Source organism: Barbus barbus (assembly GCF_936440315.1).
Source record: "Barbus barbus genome assembly, chromosome: 28".
Lineage (NCBI taxonomy): Eukaryota > Metazoa > Chordata > Actinopteri > Cypriniformes > Cyprinidae > Barbus > Barbus barbus.
This window is the reverse complement of record NC_136756.1, coordinates 20,430,398-20,449,047: the sequence shown is the minus strand read 5'-3', so window position 1 is coordinate 20,449,047 and position 18,650 is coordinate 20,430,398. Positions and strand designations below refer to the sequence as shown.

Genomic DNA, 18,650 nt, shown 5'->3' with positions numbered 1-18,650 from the left:
GGCCATACCATTTTGTAAATATTCACAATATACACTACTGTTCAAAAGTTTGAGAAGATGATACTTTTATTAAACAATAATGCATAAATTTGTGTGAAAAAAATAAAGATTTTTACATTGTTACCAAAATGTCTGGTAAATATATGCAGCCTTGGTGAGCATAAGAGAAAAACATTTTAAAAGTCTTACCGACAGCAAACTTTTAAACCGTACTATTGGTCAGTAGAGGTTGATAGCTTCTCTTTACATTTGTCCTTCTACATCTGCAGAAATTTCAGGACATTGAGGAGGCTCATTTACGTCAGATGAAACTACTGATCAAAGCGTATTCACACTCCATTGAAGACACACACGTACAGGTTGGGCAGGTATGGCTCACGCTTGGGATTTTACCTACTCCTGTATTCTGTTTGCATCCTGTAATTGTGCTGAAAACTTTTCAGACAAATTACCCCTCTGGCTCAGAGTTGTTCTGGTCAATGGGCTCTCGATTAGCTGTGCTTGATAAAAATCTTTGTTCTGTCTCCTTCAGGTCCATGAGGAATTCAAGCAGAACGTGGAGAACATTGGCATTGAGAACCTCATTCAGAAGTTTACAGAGCAGAAGGGAACAGGGAAGGAGAAACCCGGTGAGTCACAGAGAGATAAAACACTTTCTGATTTCCCCAGAAATTGCACTTCTGTTTTATTGAATAGCAATGCATTGAAAATCATTCTTCTGCATAATACAAGGTTTTATAATTTGTCATATTGTGCTTTCAAATGTACCGCACATCACCAAAACTTCTGTAAACTAGTGTGTGTGTGTGTGTGTGTGTGTGTGTGTGTGTGTGTGTGTGGATAAGGTCCAGTACGGTTCGAGGAATATCTGTCCCCACTAGTATCTGAGAACAGTAAAAAGAGTCGTGCTAAAGCCTTCAGGATCCCTGGACTGGGAAAAAAAGACAAGGAACCAGATTCAACGTGAGTCTTGCAATCATATGAAACACAACACATTTAAAGAGATTTAAAAATTAAAATTCTGTCATCAATTACTCACCCGCATGATGTTCCAAACCCGTAAGAGTTTCGTTCATCTTTAGAGCACAAAGATATTTTTGATGAAATTGGAAAGCTTTCTGACCCTGCATAGACAGCAACACAAGGTTTGGAACGACATGAGGTTGAGTAATTAATGACAGAATTTTCATTTTTGACTTTTTCAGTGACTAATTCTTCTTATATACTGTATGGATTTTCATACCTCTTCTGTTTTTGTCTTTTAGGGATTCAGCTGTGGCAGATGCACTTGTGAGTTCCCATAACACACACACACACTCTTTTTGCTGAACTGATTTTACACAGAGAACAGGTGATTATGTTTATGTGTGTGCACGGTTACTGGTCTTGTATCATCAGCTGTTCTTGATTAAATTTCTGACTCTTTTTAGACCATCTGAAAAAGTCTCATCTCAAACCAGATGTTAGTTTACTAACACACATATTCACATAGACCATAGACCCTATACTAGTGAGAACATCTCGAAGCCAGATATATATTTATATTTTATTTATTGGAATATAATTTATTCCAAAATTGTTAATTGCATTTTTCATATGAACAATTTTGTTTAATTTTAATATGGACATCACTAAAAGTATTGACAATTTGCGATTCGATGAGTGAGTCAGATGTGGATTAAATGCTCCGATTCAATGATTCATTCAGTGAAGGGTTCATTAGACTGATTCAAACCGTAACTCCTAAACCTGTGAGTCTTCATCAACAGAACTGGCTTATATTTGCTTGTTGTTGAATCGAATTGCACTGATTATGCTGACTATACACTCAAAAGAACCAGTTCCAGAACCAGTAACATCGTTCTGTATACTTGATTTTGGAGAGGTTTTTGGAAACTTCTGAGGACAAATTTGTCCTTAAAAATAGCTAAATAAACCCTCCTCCAGACGTAAACAGAAACATACACAGACTTTTCTGCACAGACTTCTGTGTGTGTATACGCTATGCAAGAGAGAGTGACACGTTTGGCAAGGTCTGGTTACCTCATTAAGCTATATTTAACCTTGGCAATACTCATGGTGTTTAATGAATGTCTGATAGCCCACTGACTGGCAAAATCCTTCATAAACACACACGTGTTACAGGCTGTTATGTAAGACGTCAGGCCGCTACTAACTCTCTTAAAACATCGGCACTGTTTTCATATGAGCTATGGCAACAGCATTAGCATGTTTATGAGTGAAAAACAGACCACATCCACATTACATACCTCCAGCGAATCATCGCTCTGTCAGCTGATGTCCTGTGCCTTTAAATGTTGTTTCTTATAGTGAGCTTGTGCTGTCTGTTTGTGCTTATGTGTAGAACTCTCCCCTCGAAGTGGATGACGAGGGCTTTGTGATACGTGCAGATGTCAACCAGAATGATATCCTTCAGAATAAGCCATCAGGAGCGCATTCAGTGAGAGTATACAGTGTGTGTGTGCGTGCAGAACTGTGTATGTATATACAGTTTGAGATTACTAGCTTCAATTCATTTTAATACAGTTATATTGTCAGCATAACAGTTTGACATGAAATTTATATTAACTGCAAATTGTCTTAGTATTCGGTTTGTCTCTCTTTTGCTGTGATCACAGCTGGACTCAAGCTTTATTACCTTCACAAGTTTGTGTAAAACCTGATAATCTTATGATCCAGCATGATTTGACAGTCATCAAAAGAGCAATATTTGTCCTATTTAAAGCTTGACTCTCCTGTAGTTACATCGCAGTGATATTATGCAGCGCCTGAAAGTAGTCCTCAGCTAGGTAACTAGTTATGATATAGCTGGGGACTACTTTCAGGCGCTGCGTAATATCACTGCGCCTGCTGCACCCATGGTACGGCAGCAAAGTTCCTTGATTATTACGCCGGAATGAGAGCATAGTTCCTAGCCATATCGGTCTAGAAAATCGCAACTTTTTATTTTTGGTCGGCCTTAGTATACGATGTAACTACAGGAGAGTCAAGCTTTAAATAGGAAAATTATCGAAACTCTTTGGTCATTTTTGATGACCAAATGCTAATGGTCTAATCCGATTCAATGATCTATGCTAAGTTCAACTAGGAGAGTTGTAAAATGAGCCTATTTCCAAAAAAAGTGGAGTGTTCCTTTAAGTTCATCATGAAGGTTGTTTAAGGATATGAAACTCAGTAGCCTCCATAAATAGTATAGTTATTTTTGCACCTCATCACAGTTTGTAGACTATTCAGAACAGCTGTGTTTGTGTGAGTGTTTGCACTCATGTCTGTGTGTGTTTTTTCTTTGTACCTGTGTGCGAATACATGCGTATCCTGCATCATGTCTGGATTTGCTCCTTAACTGCATTGTTCTCTACGTTGTGCTGCTGAGGAGAAGGAGGGAAATTTTTACTCCAGCGACTCGGATTTCGATGATGATGAGCCCAAGAAGTTTCACATCAAGATCCGACCGGTTGCCAGCAGTAACCGTAGCAACTCGGCAGCCAGTGAACTGGAGCTGAAGGCCACGGTAGGGGCGTTGACCCTGCCCCCTAACAGAGTGGTAAGATGTGGGGGGGTATTTAATCTTTAATTGCTAAAATGAGATTTATTGTACAGCTATATATAAATCTGTTTTATTCTGCATGTTGAGATCACAAGACTAGTCAAAGAATACTCACATTGTCTTGCTATTCTCCCATTATTTGACATTTTACTTTCAGAATAAATGAATAAACAGATGAGCTAAACAAATAAACAGACTAACTTAACAGCTCTAATCTGATTGGCTGCAACTTCTGTGAGCCAGGATTTTACTAGTTTGCCTGTAAAGTAAACAAAGTCATGTTTGCAAGGTACCAGACTGCTAAAATGCACCCCTGAGCAAAAGCAAATGACTGTATTTGCCAAAGGATTTTGTTTTTAGTGTTATCAAATCTTTGAAAAATAGTGTTTTTTTTGTCTAGTGCATCTATGTCTAGTTTATTCAGAAAATCCACACATAAACAGTGCATTAAAACAAAGTGATTACACGATGGCAGGAGAATAAAGTCCATGACTGCTGTCATATTGGTTAGAAAAATAAAGAAGATACGGCAAAACCTAAATAATTTGTGCATCTTTCATTTTTAAGGTGTTGTTAAAAATATGGTTCAAAACATTGATAAATTTTTTTTATATGACTCTTCCTTTCATTCATCCCATTCTGTAGGTGTCAGTAAAGAAGCAGCTTTCGCGTAAGTTAACTTGTAGTTTCCTTTTAATCTCAGACTATATTGTATTATGTATATTATGTTATGTTACTTATATATTATGTTAGTGTGAATATTTTTCATGTGTCCCATTTCTCCATTACAGGAAACTCCAGTTCAGCAGGTCGATCTGAAGGGGAAGGGGAAAGTGTTCCCCAGAGAGGTCGGTCACACTCCGTAGACGTCCACTTCTGTAGTCATTCAGCTAGAGTTACATCATAGATCATTAATTTTTCAGTTCTCATGCATTGTTCCTGCAATCTCAAATGGCTACAGTCACTCACACAATGTCCCACCTCCTCCTCTGTCCACATTAATAGATGTCATTATCCCACAAGCTGCATCTGACACCTTAATCACAGCAATCTGCCATCCAGCTGACCTGGGATCAGTGTCATAACTGCACTGTCATTATTGCCTTGTACCGACAGCCTGATCTCAGGTCAGCTGAATTGCTGTAATTACAGTCTCAGAATGAGCTCTATTTTTGTATCGTGGGTTTTGACAATAATAGGAAAAGTGGAAACAATTTGGTGTGTGTATGCGGTTTGAAGAAAATTGTTTTAGGCTATCTTCCTCCCAGGCTCACTATTACTCAAATTGCTTAATTGCAGACATTATTCACATAGATTAATGGTACTATTATGGTTAGTACATGGTTTGAATAATTTTGTGATTTAAAAATGTGTATTTTTTTATTCAGTGATATTATACTGTGCTATTATATGCTATACGTTATGTATTATGTGTGTGATATAATGGTCACAGATGTAGGCTGGTTACCAGATCGTGAACTGTCACAATTGTGGCTATTAGAAAGGCATTTAATGTAATGTTTCTTCATGGAGAATTCCTATAATAAGTGTACTGTAAGTCACTTTGGATAAAAAACATCTGCTAAATGACCCCTTACTTTATTATTGTATGATATTGTTATATTGCACAGTAGAGTCATGTTTTGTTGTTCTACAGATGGAGAACAAGATGGTCTGTGCAGATCCACGTCCAGCCCAGATCACAGCAGGTACAGAGAGATTTTCCATATCGCATAATAAAAAATTCTCCTACGTTCACTTCTTCACCCATTCAGTTTCCTCCTCTCATGTCTGCAGGCTGAGTTCCACAGCATCTGGTTCGGACGCTCTGTTTGGACCTCCTCTGGAGTCGGCCTTTAAGTCCCACAGCTTTGCTGGCAGAGAGCAGCTCCAGAACACCTTTGCTGCATCTGAATGTAAATCTCCAGCATCACACCACCCCCGACCACATTTCCGTGATAGATGAGAATCGACTGGACAAGCCATCCTCTTAGAGCGTTTTTTCGAAAACGGAAAATTAAAAGCTTTAAACTAGCCTAATGTGTGCTAAAGTGTGCATTACCATATTCTAAGAATTAATTGACTCGCTTTGTCAGAACTACTTGTGTAGGCATTAAAGCATGAATTATTCAATTACGGAACAAAGTGGAATGTGAATTATGTTTCTGCAGTCAGCCTTTTCCTCATCAAATCTGTTGCTTTTTAAAGAAGTTTCTATTCTGATCAGTAATAGACTTTTCTTTATGTTTGACAGATGTAGCATTCTCTTCTGATTCATCCTCTCCTGAGAATGTGGAGGATTCTGGGCTGGATTCGCCTTCCCATCAGCCCCTTGGGGCTTCCCCGGAGCCCACCGGTTGGGCAGCCTGGCCATCCACTCAATCTCAGTCTAAAGATTCTGTAAACTTGAGCCGATCGTCTGACCCCTTCCTCGCTGCTTTCCGCGACCCCTCACCCGGCCGAGCTCCTCTTCCGCAGGACGACGCCACAAATGCCTGGCCTTCCAATCTACGTTCTCCACGTGCCCCAACCGACATCGAGCCCACCACCTTCAGCTTTCCGGCCTTCTCCCACAGCCGGGTGTCTTCAGAACTGGAGCCCTCTGTGTGGAGCTGTAAACACATTCCTCCAGAAGACCCCTTCCTAGATGCTTTCGAACGCTCCGCCCCCAAAGACAACCTGCATCCACCTGACGCCTGGGCCCCGCCTCCCCCTCGGCCCACCAGGGACGGCAGGGGCATGGAAGGCCGCACTGATCCTTTTTCTATCTCCCTGAATGACACTAAAACCCTCCCTCCCCCTTCCTCCTCCCGCAAAGACCGAGACCGAAAGAGAGAACGTAGCGCCCCACCTCCAGAGTCCCCAGATGATCCTTTCGCTATTACTATGATCGGTAGTCCAACGCACCAATCGTCGCTGGCGGCGCAAGCAGCTGCACAAAGCAGAGCCAGTAGTAATAGGCCGACGCCCAGTCCTAACCCCGCCCCCAGTTCTCAGCCGAAGAAAGAGCTGGTGCACTGGAACTCGGTGCATAACCCTTTCAGTGAGGGCACTACAAATAACACCGTCACACAGGAGTCCACCAGAAAACCGAGATCTTTTAACGATGAGCCTCGTAGGAATGGACCGCCGCTCACACGGCATTCTGGGCCACAGGAGGACCTCTGCTTCTCTACAGACAAGGACCAGAATTTCCTGGATATTAACACACAACCAGGTATTATAGTGTATGACTAATATGGTGTTTTAATAACTTTAGTGGACAGTATAATGCCAATATACAATGGCATCAAAACATGTAGAGACAATTACCCTTTACTTGAAAAAATGCCATTTATTATAAAAAATGCAAAAAAAAATTTCAAGCTAAACATTTTTCAAAAAGAAGCTTAAATATTTCATTCAATTTTATACAAAGATGTCTCCTGTGCTCACCCAGGCTGCATTTATTTGATAAAAAATACAGTAAAAACAGTAATATTAGTAAATTTTTTAAATATTTTTCTAAATGTATTTTTTATTCCTCTGATGGCAAAGCTGAATTTTCAGCATACATAACTCCAGTCTTCAGTGTCACATGATCTTTCAGAAATCATTCTGATTTGGTGTTCAAGAAACGTTTATTATTATCAGTGTTTTAAACAGTTGTGCTGCTTAGTATTTTTGCAGAAACCACAATAAGTAAATCAGTAATAAATGACTTATTTATTTAGTATTAAATCCTTTTAAAAATTCTTACTGACCCCTTTTCAGTGGAAGTGAATGTGTTTCAACAATGTCCACTCAAAATCCACACACACACGTTCCATAGGCGTAATAGTTTTTATACTGTACAAACTGTACCGTATAACCGTACCCTAACGCTGCATCTAAAACCTTTTTAGTTTTAGATTTAAAAAAACTTTTAGATTTTTAAATTTAAAAAAACTTCATTCTATTTGATTTATAAGCTTGTTTCCTCATGGGGACCAAAAATGTCTCCACAAGGATAATGATTTTTGGATATTGTCATCTTTGTAGGGACATTTTGTACCTTTAACATAGACTTGATCTACACACACACAAAGTGTATCCATTAGCAAGATCCATTTAATGCATGAACGAATCATTCAGAGCAATTTAATGATTTGTTTCCAGCTCAGAAATACAAGTATTTATGAATCGGACATTTCTACCTTTCTCATGAATAGGCAAATGTCAAGATTTTCTGTGAATTTTCTGAAGACGTAAAAATAGCATATAGGCCACTTTTATGGTGCTCTTTTACATTCATTATATTGAAAAAAGTGGCCAAGATATTCATCAAATTGTTTCGTTCCATGGCATAAAGTCAGATGACAGAAGTGTCATATTTGGGTTCTTTATCTTCTCTCTTGTCTCTCTCTCTCTCTCAGTCTCCCAGCATGGTTTCCGGCAGGACAGCACTGAGCGTCTGGCATTGGCTCCTCCTCGGTCGGTTCGGTCCAAACGCTCCTCAGGCAGACTCAGTGGCTGTGAGCGGGTAAATGCTCCACAGACCTTATTACACCAACTATTCAACCAGCGCACTTAAGCTTCTTTAAAAGCATATAAACAAATCCCTTAATCGGGCTCTGCTGCAGCTTTCTTCATTCATCTCTTGTTTTATGAGATGTGGTTTCTCTCATGTGGTCCTTCAAATTGCTCCCTTGACTTAAGCTCTAAATTAACACCACTATTGAGATTCCATATCAAGCTTTTAATTGCTTTATACTGTAGGGTAACAAATAATATTACAGTACATAGAAACAGGCCTCTGGCGATTTGTTCAGCCCAAAAACTAGTTTTCCATTCACACAGTAGAAAGGAGAAAATAAATTGAAAATAGAGTTGACAGATGGCATGGACGTGGACTTCTCTCGTTTCTTCCAACATCAATGTTGTATTAGTTTAAAAAGTAAGGGAATAAGGGAAAGTGTATAATTTTCAGTGAAAAGTCTGGTCCTCATTATTTTTCATCATAAGTTATTTATTTACATTTTATTTTATAGTTATGCTTTTTTTACTGTTCACTTAAATAGTCCGGTAGTGTGAAAAATCAATTTTAAAATTAAAAATATTTATTCCATGTAGTCTTAAAATTAATGAGGTAATAAATCTTCATGTATAACAATTATTAATATATATATATATATATATAAAAATTATAAAATATTGTAAATGTTTATATTACAAAAGTTATACTGTATAAATTATCATTTAATTTCAGAATAGCATTCTACACTGCAGAAAGTAGCTTAAATCCTCAGTTCAGATTTTTGATTTTGGTCCCTTTTCTGTGGTGTGTCTCAGTCTAGGTCCCTGTGCTCGTCTCCTCTGCCTGAGCCCAGTCCCCCCCTCACCTCCTCATCCTCCTCCAGCCCCAGCGAATGGGGGGTGCAGAACCGTGGTCCCAGCCCAGCCCGAGGTGACCCGAGACACTCCTATTTCCCTAAACACCCACATTATCACAGAACTTAATCATATATTACACTGAGATACAGCCCGAGGAGCTTTGCTAATCCAATATAGACATAAGCACATTTACGGAGGGGACATTCGGGAAATGTCCCCATCACTACTTTGCTGTGACTGATTTTGTCCAATAGTTCACACTCAGGCATGTATCTAATATAGAGGAAGCATCTCCCAAGCCCTATGTGGTATTCAATTGCTGATTCATTTATTAACCCACTTTCCCCAAAATCCGAGAACTGACAGCTGCAAATAAAGTTCACAAGTTTATGTCTCAATTAGCAGTTTTATGAAAATAGTTTTTGAAATGTTTTTGGACATTTCTAATCATGATGTTGAATTGTGATCCTGCAGGTTTGTCTCGAGGGCCCAGTCCCATTTCTCTGAGTACTCAGGAGTCTTGGCCTGTAGCCGCAGCCATCACAGAGTACATCAACGCCTACTTCAAAGGAGGAGAACACAACCGGTGAGCTTCTTTTACCCCATCTGGAGGACAAAGCCTTTTATCACACTGTAGCTCCAACTTAAAGTGATTTGCTGTGTTTCTGTTTCAGCTGTCTGGTTAAGATCACCGGCGACCTCACTATGTCCTTTCCTGCTGGCATCATTCGCATTTTCACCGCCAACCCCAACGCACCAGTATTAAGCTTCAGATTGGTGAACATCTCTCGAGTGGACCACTTCTTACCCAACCAGAAGTTACTCTACAGGTATGATGCTTTTAAACACTAAAACTGACCTGGACTGGGCTCAATACAAGCTCTATGGACAGCATTTTTGGTCTTTGTGCCTGCAGCGACCCGTCACAGAGTGACCCGAACACCAAGGATTTCTGGTTCAACATGCCGGCCTTGACACTCCATCTGCAGAGAGAGGCAGAGCTCAACCCGCAGGCCTCCTATTACAATGTGGCTTTGCTAAAATACCAGGTCAGTCAACACAAACCTAACGAGTGCTTGCATTACAATATGACCCGCTTTAATGGTACATAAAAGAATTTGACATGTTTCAGTACAACATGGAATAAAACATGACACCAAAATTAATTTTCACTCCTTGGCCCTCCTTTTCTTAAAAAAACAAACCTTGCTTACCGTGATCAACGCCAATCTGTAAGTGTTAAATATTGTTTTAGTAGTTCTTGCATACCATTTCTTTACAAAGTTTATCAGTAATTTCTTTGCTAAACAACATAACACCATAAACCCTAAATGACTATAAAAATGATTATTTAAACAGCTTTACTACTCAAATAATGTAGAAATAACTGAAGAATTAGTGTGCACTATTGTTCCAGAGTTTGGGTTGACTAAGATTTCTTCTTTTCAACAATTAATACTTTTATTCAGCAAGGATGCATTAAATTGATCATAAGTGACAAATACTTACATTGTTTATAAAAAAAGTGTTAAAACTCACAATATTGTCATTTTTACTGTATTTTGATCAAATGAATGCAGCCTTGGTGAGCATAAGAGACAAAAATCTTACCCTAAAGTGTAGAAGTGCTTGCATAAAATGGTATAAACAGTGTGCGTGCTTGTATAAAATTATAAGCTTCACATTTCTGCTTTTAAATCCTCCCTAAATTGGCCCTAATTTCTTCCATTATTAGTGCCCTGGAAAGAAATTGGACTAAATTAAGTCTAAATTATATTTTCTTATTCTTCTCTGTCGACTGAGCTTAACTTGCATTGAACTCAGAATATTCCTTTTATGGATCACATCTTAGAAAATGTTTTTAAACTCTTTGAAATGTTAATCTGAGTTTTTTTAATTAATTCTGTCCTAGGCGTCCTCTCAGGATCCGGGTCGTGCGCCCCTCCTGCTGTCGGCCGAGTGTCAGCGAAGTGGAACAGTGACCCGTGTGTCTCTGGATTACCACTGCTGTCCTGCAACCGCCCCCGCCACCCAGCTGACCTCCGTACAAGTGCTGCTCCCCCTCGACCACACCGCCACCGACCTGCAGTGCCAGCCGCCCGCTTCCTGGTGAGAAGCAGTGTGTGTGAATGACTTCCATTAATAATACAGTGCTGGGAGTTTCCAAGGAAAGACAACTGACGTTTAGGTGTTTGCTTATAGAGATGGAAACAAAAGAAGAAGAAAATGAAGTGAATATGTGATGAAAGAGCTGATAGATGAAGAGAACCTGTGTTATTTGTTGTTGTTTCACAGGAACACAGAGGAAAGACGACTCCTATGGAAATTGTCCAACCTCTCTCCAACAAATCACAGCAAAGGTCAGTGCTGCCACCACCTGTTCATCCTCACCTTTCATTTTTATCGCTTATATTTTAATAAGGATTTAAAAATTTGGATTCTTTTAGAGTTTTATAAAAAAAAATTAAAAAACATGAGTAAATAATGACAGAAATTTCAGTTTACAAGTTTCATTTTAGAACTTTTCAAACAACAGTGATATAAAATTGAGGAACTAAAGAATATCTAACGAGCATTGATCTTCTTGGGGGAAAAAAAGCAGTTCGCTATATATAGTTTAGCGTTGGTAGATCTGAGTTTAGATCACTGTTCTGACACAAGATGTTTTCAGGGGAAGTGGGCGGAAGAGAGGCTGCTCAGAGCTGAGGCCAAGAAACAAACTTATGAATACATATGATCAGACAGAGCATCATGAGAGTGCTGTGAACATTTTGGAAGCAACGTGTTTATATGTGGTCACCATTAGGATATTGTAAGATGCTCTTTTATTTCAAAAGGCTCTTGCACATATGTCACGTGAAGCCAGGAGCTGATGCTGACTCTGTGAATTTGTGTGTGTTTGTGGGTCTCAGGGTCTGGCACTCTGTGCGCCAGTTGGCAGTGCCTGGAGGTGCCCCGCGGTCCTCCCCCGAGCCTGGCTGTGCAGTTTGTGGGATCGGGGGCGTCTCTCTCAGGCCTGGACGTGGAGCTGGTGGGCAGCCGCTACCGCATGTCGCTGGTGAAGAAGAGGTTTGCCACAGGTGGGAGCCAGACCTACTTTTTGTCCCTCAAAAGCAGCTCATTTGAGAATTGTTTCTTCAGTCGAATATCTTGTCGTCAAGTGGTTGCTAGGATGTTCTCTAGATGGTTGCTTTCTGGTCTAATTTAAAAAAAAAATAAAAAAGTTTCTGTGATATCCTAGTTAAGATAAAGCTCCCTCCTGCACTTTTAAGTTTGTGATTTTGTTTGTCTATATTAGTGTCACCATAGCACAACAAGCTAAGCTTCTCTAAAATGTATTTTATGGCATAACGTGCATACATAACGTTTTTTTTCCCGTAACTCAAACAGTAGAACGTTTCATGTCCCAGTGAATGCATGAACATAAAAAAATGTTTTGAATGCAGTGCCATTTTGAATAAAAGCATCTGTAAAATGCTTAAATATTTAACGATTTAAGTGTAAATTGCAAAAAAAAATCAGCAGGAAGATGATTATATAGGCTTTTGATATAATTGATGTATTTTTGACATAAGACTTTAGCTTGACATTAACTTAATCATGTATTATTTTAGAATAATTGAGATACTATTAGTTTATTTATATACTTTATATATCTATTTACTTTTTCAGTTTTCATTTTAATTTTAAAGTTCAAGTAATTTTGTTGTGTTTTGTGAATTTTAGTAGTTTAAGTGTCTAAATAGTATTTATTTTATTTCAGTTTTAGATATTATAGTACATTGTTAAACTAAATTAAAATGACAAATGTATGTGTTTATTATTTTAGTTCATATTTATTTTATTTCAGGTAATATTTAAAATATGGTATGAATGATCAAATAAAATAAGGTTTGATATTTGCTTTTTAATCCATGAAAACAAGTCTTAACGAGTTGAATTGGTGACGTTTAGATATTTTAAAATTGACCCATGTTTGCTGTGTTTTCTTGAGATAGCAACTCTAATGTTCATCTGTATCGTTTTACAGGAAAATACATGGCTGGCTGTTCTTTGTGAGCAGTGATGGTGACTGCTTCAGTATCACAGAGGCACAACGTTTGCACTTTTTAACCCCCCTGGGCCGCTGGAACTGTCCACGTGCTACAGGCCTGAAGAGGAGAGATCATATTGTATATACAGTGTGATGTGGGAAATCGCTAATACCCATGATGCATTGCTGTAGGACAAGTATGCACTGGAATTAGGGACCACAACCAGCCTCTACTTTTATTTGTATAGAATTGTTTGTTCAGAGCGCAAGTCACACATTTATTTCAAGTTTGAAGAACTGGATGTACATTTCATTTTTAGTGCAAATTTGTGACTAAGTATGAAGATATATAATGGATGTAAACTTCTGATATTTACAGAATATATGTTGAGAATTCAAGAAAGGTTTAATATGAAAAATGAGTCTGGGTCAATCATTAAACAGCAAGTGGTTTACACAAATTTATTACACTTTTTACCAGTACAAAATACAGTCGAACTAAGCGGTTGAGGCTAAATAAAGACTTTTTTAAAGACACAAAAATAAGGTATCAATATAGTAGTGAGAAGAATTGCATTTACCTCCATAAAAATAATCCATAGCAAGAAGCATTAAAAAAAAATCTGATGAGCAAATTCCCTTCCCAAAAGCACACAACAGGCAAAGAACCATGACAGGCGTTAAAGTACAGAGCCTGACACTCACAACCAACCAACCACAGTGAGAAAACATCCGCCAATCACTTCTCAGAACAAACGCAAAGCTAGTAGAAATGAAACGTATCTTTGTAAATAGCAGAGGGACATGTAGGGTGCCCGTTATGGGCCGCTACCAGGCACCAGTAAAGATCCCCACTGGGTTCAGCAAAACATTTACAAACGGATCCTGAAAACGACATCTCTCCTGAAAATATTTCAAGCTTTATATAAGCACATCGTTTCCATTACAAGCGTGAAAACTCAAACATCAGATGTACAGCACCAGGTGATGAGGCGTATCTGTAAGAATCTGCATATTCTGTTACGGGACGTGTCTAGTTTGGGTTTTCTACATCTTCTAGAAAAAGCTTTTAGCTATTATGTAGCTTTTACATTTTTTGCAATAACATTTACACAATATCTACTTAAATATGTCAAGGAAGTTCTTTTAGTCGTTATTTAAAATAAAATTAAAACGACAAGAACTATTCACATAACCGGTCGAGTACACACTCACTTCCAGTTACTTCAGAAGGCCTTGTGTACAGACGCACGCTCACACACAGGTACGTTCAATATATCAAGTCAACGAGGCTCTTTTTAACCACTGCAAACAGCTAATTACAAAACTAGACCAAAAAGTTTCACAAACCAGTTTTGATGGGAACTGCTCTGCTTGGGTTCATCTAAAACAGAGCAATCTCCATCAATACAGTAGGCGTATGTACATCCCGAAAGCTTTCCAACGAGAACGGGCCGCTTTCAGGGCAACAAACCGACTCAATCTCTTTTATAGTGATTTTTATAAAACTTAAAAGTTAGACAATTCGTTAGAACTAATAACTGTTGAGGTATAGACTAGGCATCTCATATGGCCGGGGTTTATCTACAAAACGCCATTGAAAAGGCTTTGCATGTGCAGCAGGTTGGGGTCGACGAGCAGGTAGCTTTGGGGTCAGCAGGTTGCATCTACGCCTGAGGAAACGGCCGAGGCAGAAAGTCTAAAATGTGACCATCTTTAAAAGGTGCTTTAGACATCTGAGGTTCTGAGACGATACATTCATTCTGCGGTTAGAGGCACGGCCAGGGGAACGACAGAACGAGAGAAAACCAAAGAGAAAGAGAGAGACAGTTCTGCTCTAGTGTTTCTTTTCTCATCTAAGGCACTGAAAGAAGACTATGGCACATGAAAAAAACACATCACAAAACCAGCACGTTCTTGTTTCACAGTTGCAGAAAACCTAAAGGCGAGAGGGAGACACACACTGACCCTAAACAGACCTACGTACCCTCAAGATACAGAAAAACCTCACAGATAAGTGTTATCATCTTGGCCACCGGCAGCCGTTTGAGGTGGTCCTGCTCTTAGATCTCCTGCAGGGAGGGACTGATCTCGATTCTCTCGCTCTTCACCGCCGGCTCGCTCATGCTTGACATGTCTCCATCGCTGGCCAGATCGTCTGAGAACGAGGCGTCTGGGAGAGGAAAAGAGAGAAGGATGTAGGATACAGAGCAGAGGAATCTTCAAAAAGAGACAGAAACTAAGTTTGAGTTGGCATCAAAATTGTTACCTTTCTCCATGAGTGAAGGCATCATGGAACTGAGGTCACTGAACTGAAATGGTGAAGACGACAACAAATTTAAAAACCTCATATTTATGTTTAATTTTCATATTTGATTACATTTTAGAAACTATTAACTATAACAATGATCTAAACAAAAATGAAAATAATGTCAAATCAATTCAAAATTTGTTTGAAAATTATGTTTACACAAGTCATAAAAGTTAGTGTACTTCTTAACCAGAAAGACAAAAGTGTAAGGTGTAAAGCAAATATCACTTGTGAATAGAATTAGTTTTATTAATATAATAATTATTATTAGTATTATTAATAAAGATATATATATATATATATATAGCGAGAGAGAGTAAATTTTAATTTCCCATTATTAATGTTTAAATAGATAGATATAATATAGATATAATTTAATATTAAATTGCTAAAATGTTATATTAATATCATTATTACGATGGTTATTAATATTAATGTATAGATTAATGTAGAAATGCCTTATTCATTCACAGACAGGTGGATATAAATATTACTATATAATTATTATTATTACTATTATTATTATTAATGTAATAATAATCATTTAATAACTCAAGTTTTTATATTATTAATATCATTACTATTAGGATGGGTGGATATAATTAACATATCGTAAATAATTATTATTAAGATTAATTGTACAGGCCGATGGATGCATTATGGGTGGATCGATAGATAATAATAAATATAAATATAGTTATTGTTATTTTATCACTATCACAAGCATCAGATTCACGCGTGAAGGTCTGAAATATCAGATCTCCTCACCTCCCCCATGACAGCTATAGGCGTCTCTCCGGTTGCCATGGCGACACGGTGTTCCACCAAATAGAACATGTATTCATCGTAGAGCAGACGGATGAGGTGGAAGGAGCCGAAGCTGGCGGCCGAGCGCAGAGTCAGATCTCTGATCACCATGGAGCTGAAACCAGGGCAACAGAGACTTTCATTACAAACTACCACAACCAGACGCAGATCCAAGTGCTTTCAATCAGCTCTCTTCAGAAGATCACTTAAAGGAACACTCCACTTTTTTTGGCAATAGGCTCATTTTACAACTCCCCTAGAGTTAAACAGTTGAGTTTTACCGTTTTTGAATCCATTCAGCCAATCTCCGGGTCTGGTGGTAGCACTTTTAGCGTAGCTTAGCATAGATCATTGAATCAGATTAGACCATTAGCATCTAGCTCAAAAATGACCAAAGAGTTTCGATAATTTTCCTATTTAAAGCTTGACTCTTCTGTAGTTACATCGTGTACTAAGGCCGACAGAAAATGAAAAGCTGCAATTTTCTAGGCTGATATGGCTAGGAACTATACTCTCATTCTGGTGTAATAATCAAGGAAATTTGCTGCCGTACTATGGGTGCAGCAGGCGCAGTGATATTACGCAGCGCCTGAAAGTAGTCCTCAGCTAGGTAAATAGTTATGATATAGCTGGGGACTACTTTTCTGGCTACCGCCAGACCCAGAGATCGGCTGAATGGATTTCAAAACGGTAAAACTCAACTGTTTAACTCAAGGAGAGTTGTAAAATGAGCCTATTTCCAAAAAAAAGTGTTCCTTTAAGAGGCCCAATCAAATTGATCTGAAATAAACACACTGGAAACACTGCACTATTTGAGTAAAATGAGTGCTTCTAGAGAGCCTTGTACCTGTAGAAGGACCACTTGAGCAGGAACTGGCGTGCGGCGCGGGGGAAGCTGGTACTGCCCTCATAGGGCTTCAGCACCTGGTTGACGACGTTATCCAGCCAGGCGGCCCACTGATCCAAAGAGCTCTGCTGCTGCAGGGTCACCTTAAAGTCCTGCTCCAAACGCTGGACGACGCTCTCGTCACACTGGCACACCCAGGACGCCTGCTCCTGTAACAAATGAACACACGCAGGGTGAGCTGAACATATCCATGAACCCGAGACAGGAAGTCAAAGTGGTTTTGACATTCAGAGGGGTGTGATGAGAGAGACAGACCTGCACGTTAGCAAAGTCCACTCTGTTGAGGTCGCTGAGCATCTGGTTGATCTGGGACGTGTTCTGCAGGACGGCTCGTGCTGCTTGGGCCAGGTGATTCAGAGAGGTGTAGCGGCGCAGGGTCTGCGCAAACGCGCTCACTACTGCTGCCTGCGCAGGTGACAATAAAACATTAAACACAAAAATATCTAAACCTCCCATCCTGTATGGAATGAATCACCAAGGTTACATTTAAACACTTTCATATTGTCACAGGCATAATCCACAAGCATACGTATTATTTAATATACACTATTGTACCATTCAAAAGTTTGGGTTAGCTTTTTTTTTTTAAAGAAATTAATACTTTAATTCAGCAAAGGTGTATTAATTTGATCAAAAGTGACAGTAAAAGACATTTATAGTATAACAAAAGAGTTCTATTACAAAAAAAAAGCTGTTCTTTTGAATTTTCTATTCATAACTGTAAATTCAGTCTTGCCATTACAGGCATATATTTCATATACATTTATTGTTATATATATATATATATATATATGTGTGTGTGTGTGTGTGTGTGTGTGTGTGTGTGTGTGTGTGTGTATTTTAATACATTTATTCCTTTCATTCATTTATTAATTTATTCATTCTCTTTTATTTACATGTTTTTAAATTTTATTTTATTTTGAATTTTAAAAGATTTGAACAGTATTACAGTTTTTACCGTATTGCTTAATTCACATTATCTGAAAAAAAGAAGCATATATGGAATATAATTATTATAGAATTTTATAGAAGCATTTATAAAATAGAATTTTAGAATTTCTTTTACAAAATCAAGATATATTAAAAAATATATATATAATATACACACACACACACACATATATATATATATATATATATGTGTGTGTGTGTGTGTGTATACATATACCAAACATTTTTAATTTTTTTAGTTTCATTTTTTTTTTTCATAACTTCTGTTTTCCTATAATTGTGTCTGATTTGGAGAACACTTTTCAGTAATTGCATCCTTTCAGAAACACACACATACCTTAGTGCGGACAATCTCCTGTGGGTAGTCACTCATGGCTGAGGTCAGCCACCCCTCCAGACTCTTAGCGAAGTTTCTGATAGCTTGAGTGAGGGTGCCTGCAGGATCATATTTCCCATCAGTCATGCACTCAAACATTCTGCTTACAGTACAGCAGCAACACTGACCCTGGAACAGGTCACAGTAAGTGTGTGTATATGTATAAATACTAACTGGGCACAGGCCGCAGTACATCAGGGATGAGGATCTCCACCAATGCCTGATACAGGATGTGATCACAGCTCCTCATCCACTGTTTGATTGGTTCATATTTACACAGAGCGATCAGCTTCTCTCTGGGGAACCCTCTAATGTCCTCCACATCCTCTTCACTGCACAATACAC

At 38.6% G+C, this 18,650-nt stretch overlaps 2 protein-coding genes across 8 annotated transcripts in view; one reads left to right on the top strand and one right to left on the bottom strand.

The window, feature by feature from the left end:
* The window catches only part of LOC306848393 (F-BAR domain only protein 1-like), a 44,090-nt gene extending 30,679 nt beyond the window's left edge, over positions 1 to 13,411 (top strand). For both annotated transcript variants that reach the window (XM_079382907.1, XM_079382908.1), the window contains exons 8-27: positions 270 to 368; positions 533 to 629; positions 846 to 963; positions 1,266 to 1,290; positions 2,366 to 2,426; positions 3,381 to 3,565; positions 4,214 to 4,238; positions 4,360 to 4,416; positions 5,226 to 5,277; positions 5,366 to 5,484; positions 5,823 to 6,785; positions 7,963 to 8,069; positions 8,879 to 8,993; positions 9,395 to 9,506; positions 9,595 to 9,750; positions 9,837 to 9,969; positions 10,833 to 11,029; positions 11,216 to 11,280; positions 11,833 to 12,000; positions 12,951 to 13,411. In XM_079382907.1, the coding sequence (XP_079239033.1) occupies positions 270 to 368; positions 533 to 629; positions 846 to 963; positions 1,266 to 1,290; positions 2,366 to 2,426; positions 3,381 to 3,565; positions 4,214 to 4,238; positions 4,360 to 4,416; positions 5,226 to 5,277; positions 5,366 to 5,484; positions 5,823 to 6,785; positions 7,963 to 8,069; positions 8,879 to 8,993; positions 9,395 to 9,506; positions 9,595 to 9,750; positions 9,837 to 9,969; positions 10,833 to 11,029; positions 11,216 to 11,280; positions 11,833 to 12,000; positions 12,951 to 12,979 (2,883 nt within the window). In that variant the 3' untranslated portion in view covers positions 12,980 to 13,411. The remainder of the gene's footprint in view (positions 1 to 269; positions 369 to 532; positions 630 to 845; positions 964 to 1,265; positions 1,291 to 2,365; positions 2,427 to 3,380; positions 3,566 to 4,213; positions 4,239 to 4,359; positions 4,417 to 5,225; positions 5,278 to 5,365; positions 5,485 to 5,822; positions 6,786 to 7,962; positions 8,070 to 8,878; positions 8,994 to 9,394; positions 9,507 to 9,594; positions 9,751 to 9,836; positions 9,970 to 10,832; positions 11,030 to 11,215; positions 11,281 to 11,832; positions 12,001 to 12,950) is intronic.
* The window catches only part of LOC306848397 (DNA-binding protein RFX2-like), a 63,499-nt gene continuing 58,014 nt past the window's right edge, over positions 13,166 to 18,650 (bottom strand). For 2 of the 6 annotated variants that reach the window (XM_079382916.1, XM_079382919.1), the window contains 7 exons: positions 18,480 to 18,637; positions 18,267 to 18,364; positions 17,234 to 17,383; positions 16,919 to 17,127; positions 16,033 to 16,186; positions 15,223 to 15,265; positions 13,385 to 15,126 (listed from right to left, as the gene is read on the bottom strand). In XM_079382916.1, coding sequence (XP_079239042.1) covers positions 15,017 to 15,126; positions 15,223 to 15,265; positions 16,033 to 16,186; positions 16,919 to 17,127; positions 17,234 to 17,383; positions 18,267 to 18,364; positions 18,480 to 18,637 — 922 coding nt within the window. In that variant the 3' untranslated portion in view covers positions 13,385 to 15,016. Of the gene's footprint in view, positions 15,127 to 15,222; positions 15,266 to 16,032; positions 16,187 to 16,918; positions 17,128 to 17,233; positions 17,384 to 18,266; positions 18,365 to 18,479; positions 18,638 to 18,650 lie in introns of all 6 variants that reach the window. The other 4 variants (XM_079382917.1, XM_079382920.1, XM_079382915.1 and 1 more) reach the window with 3 other exon arrangements.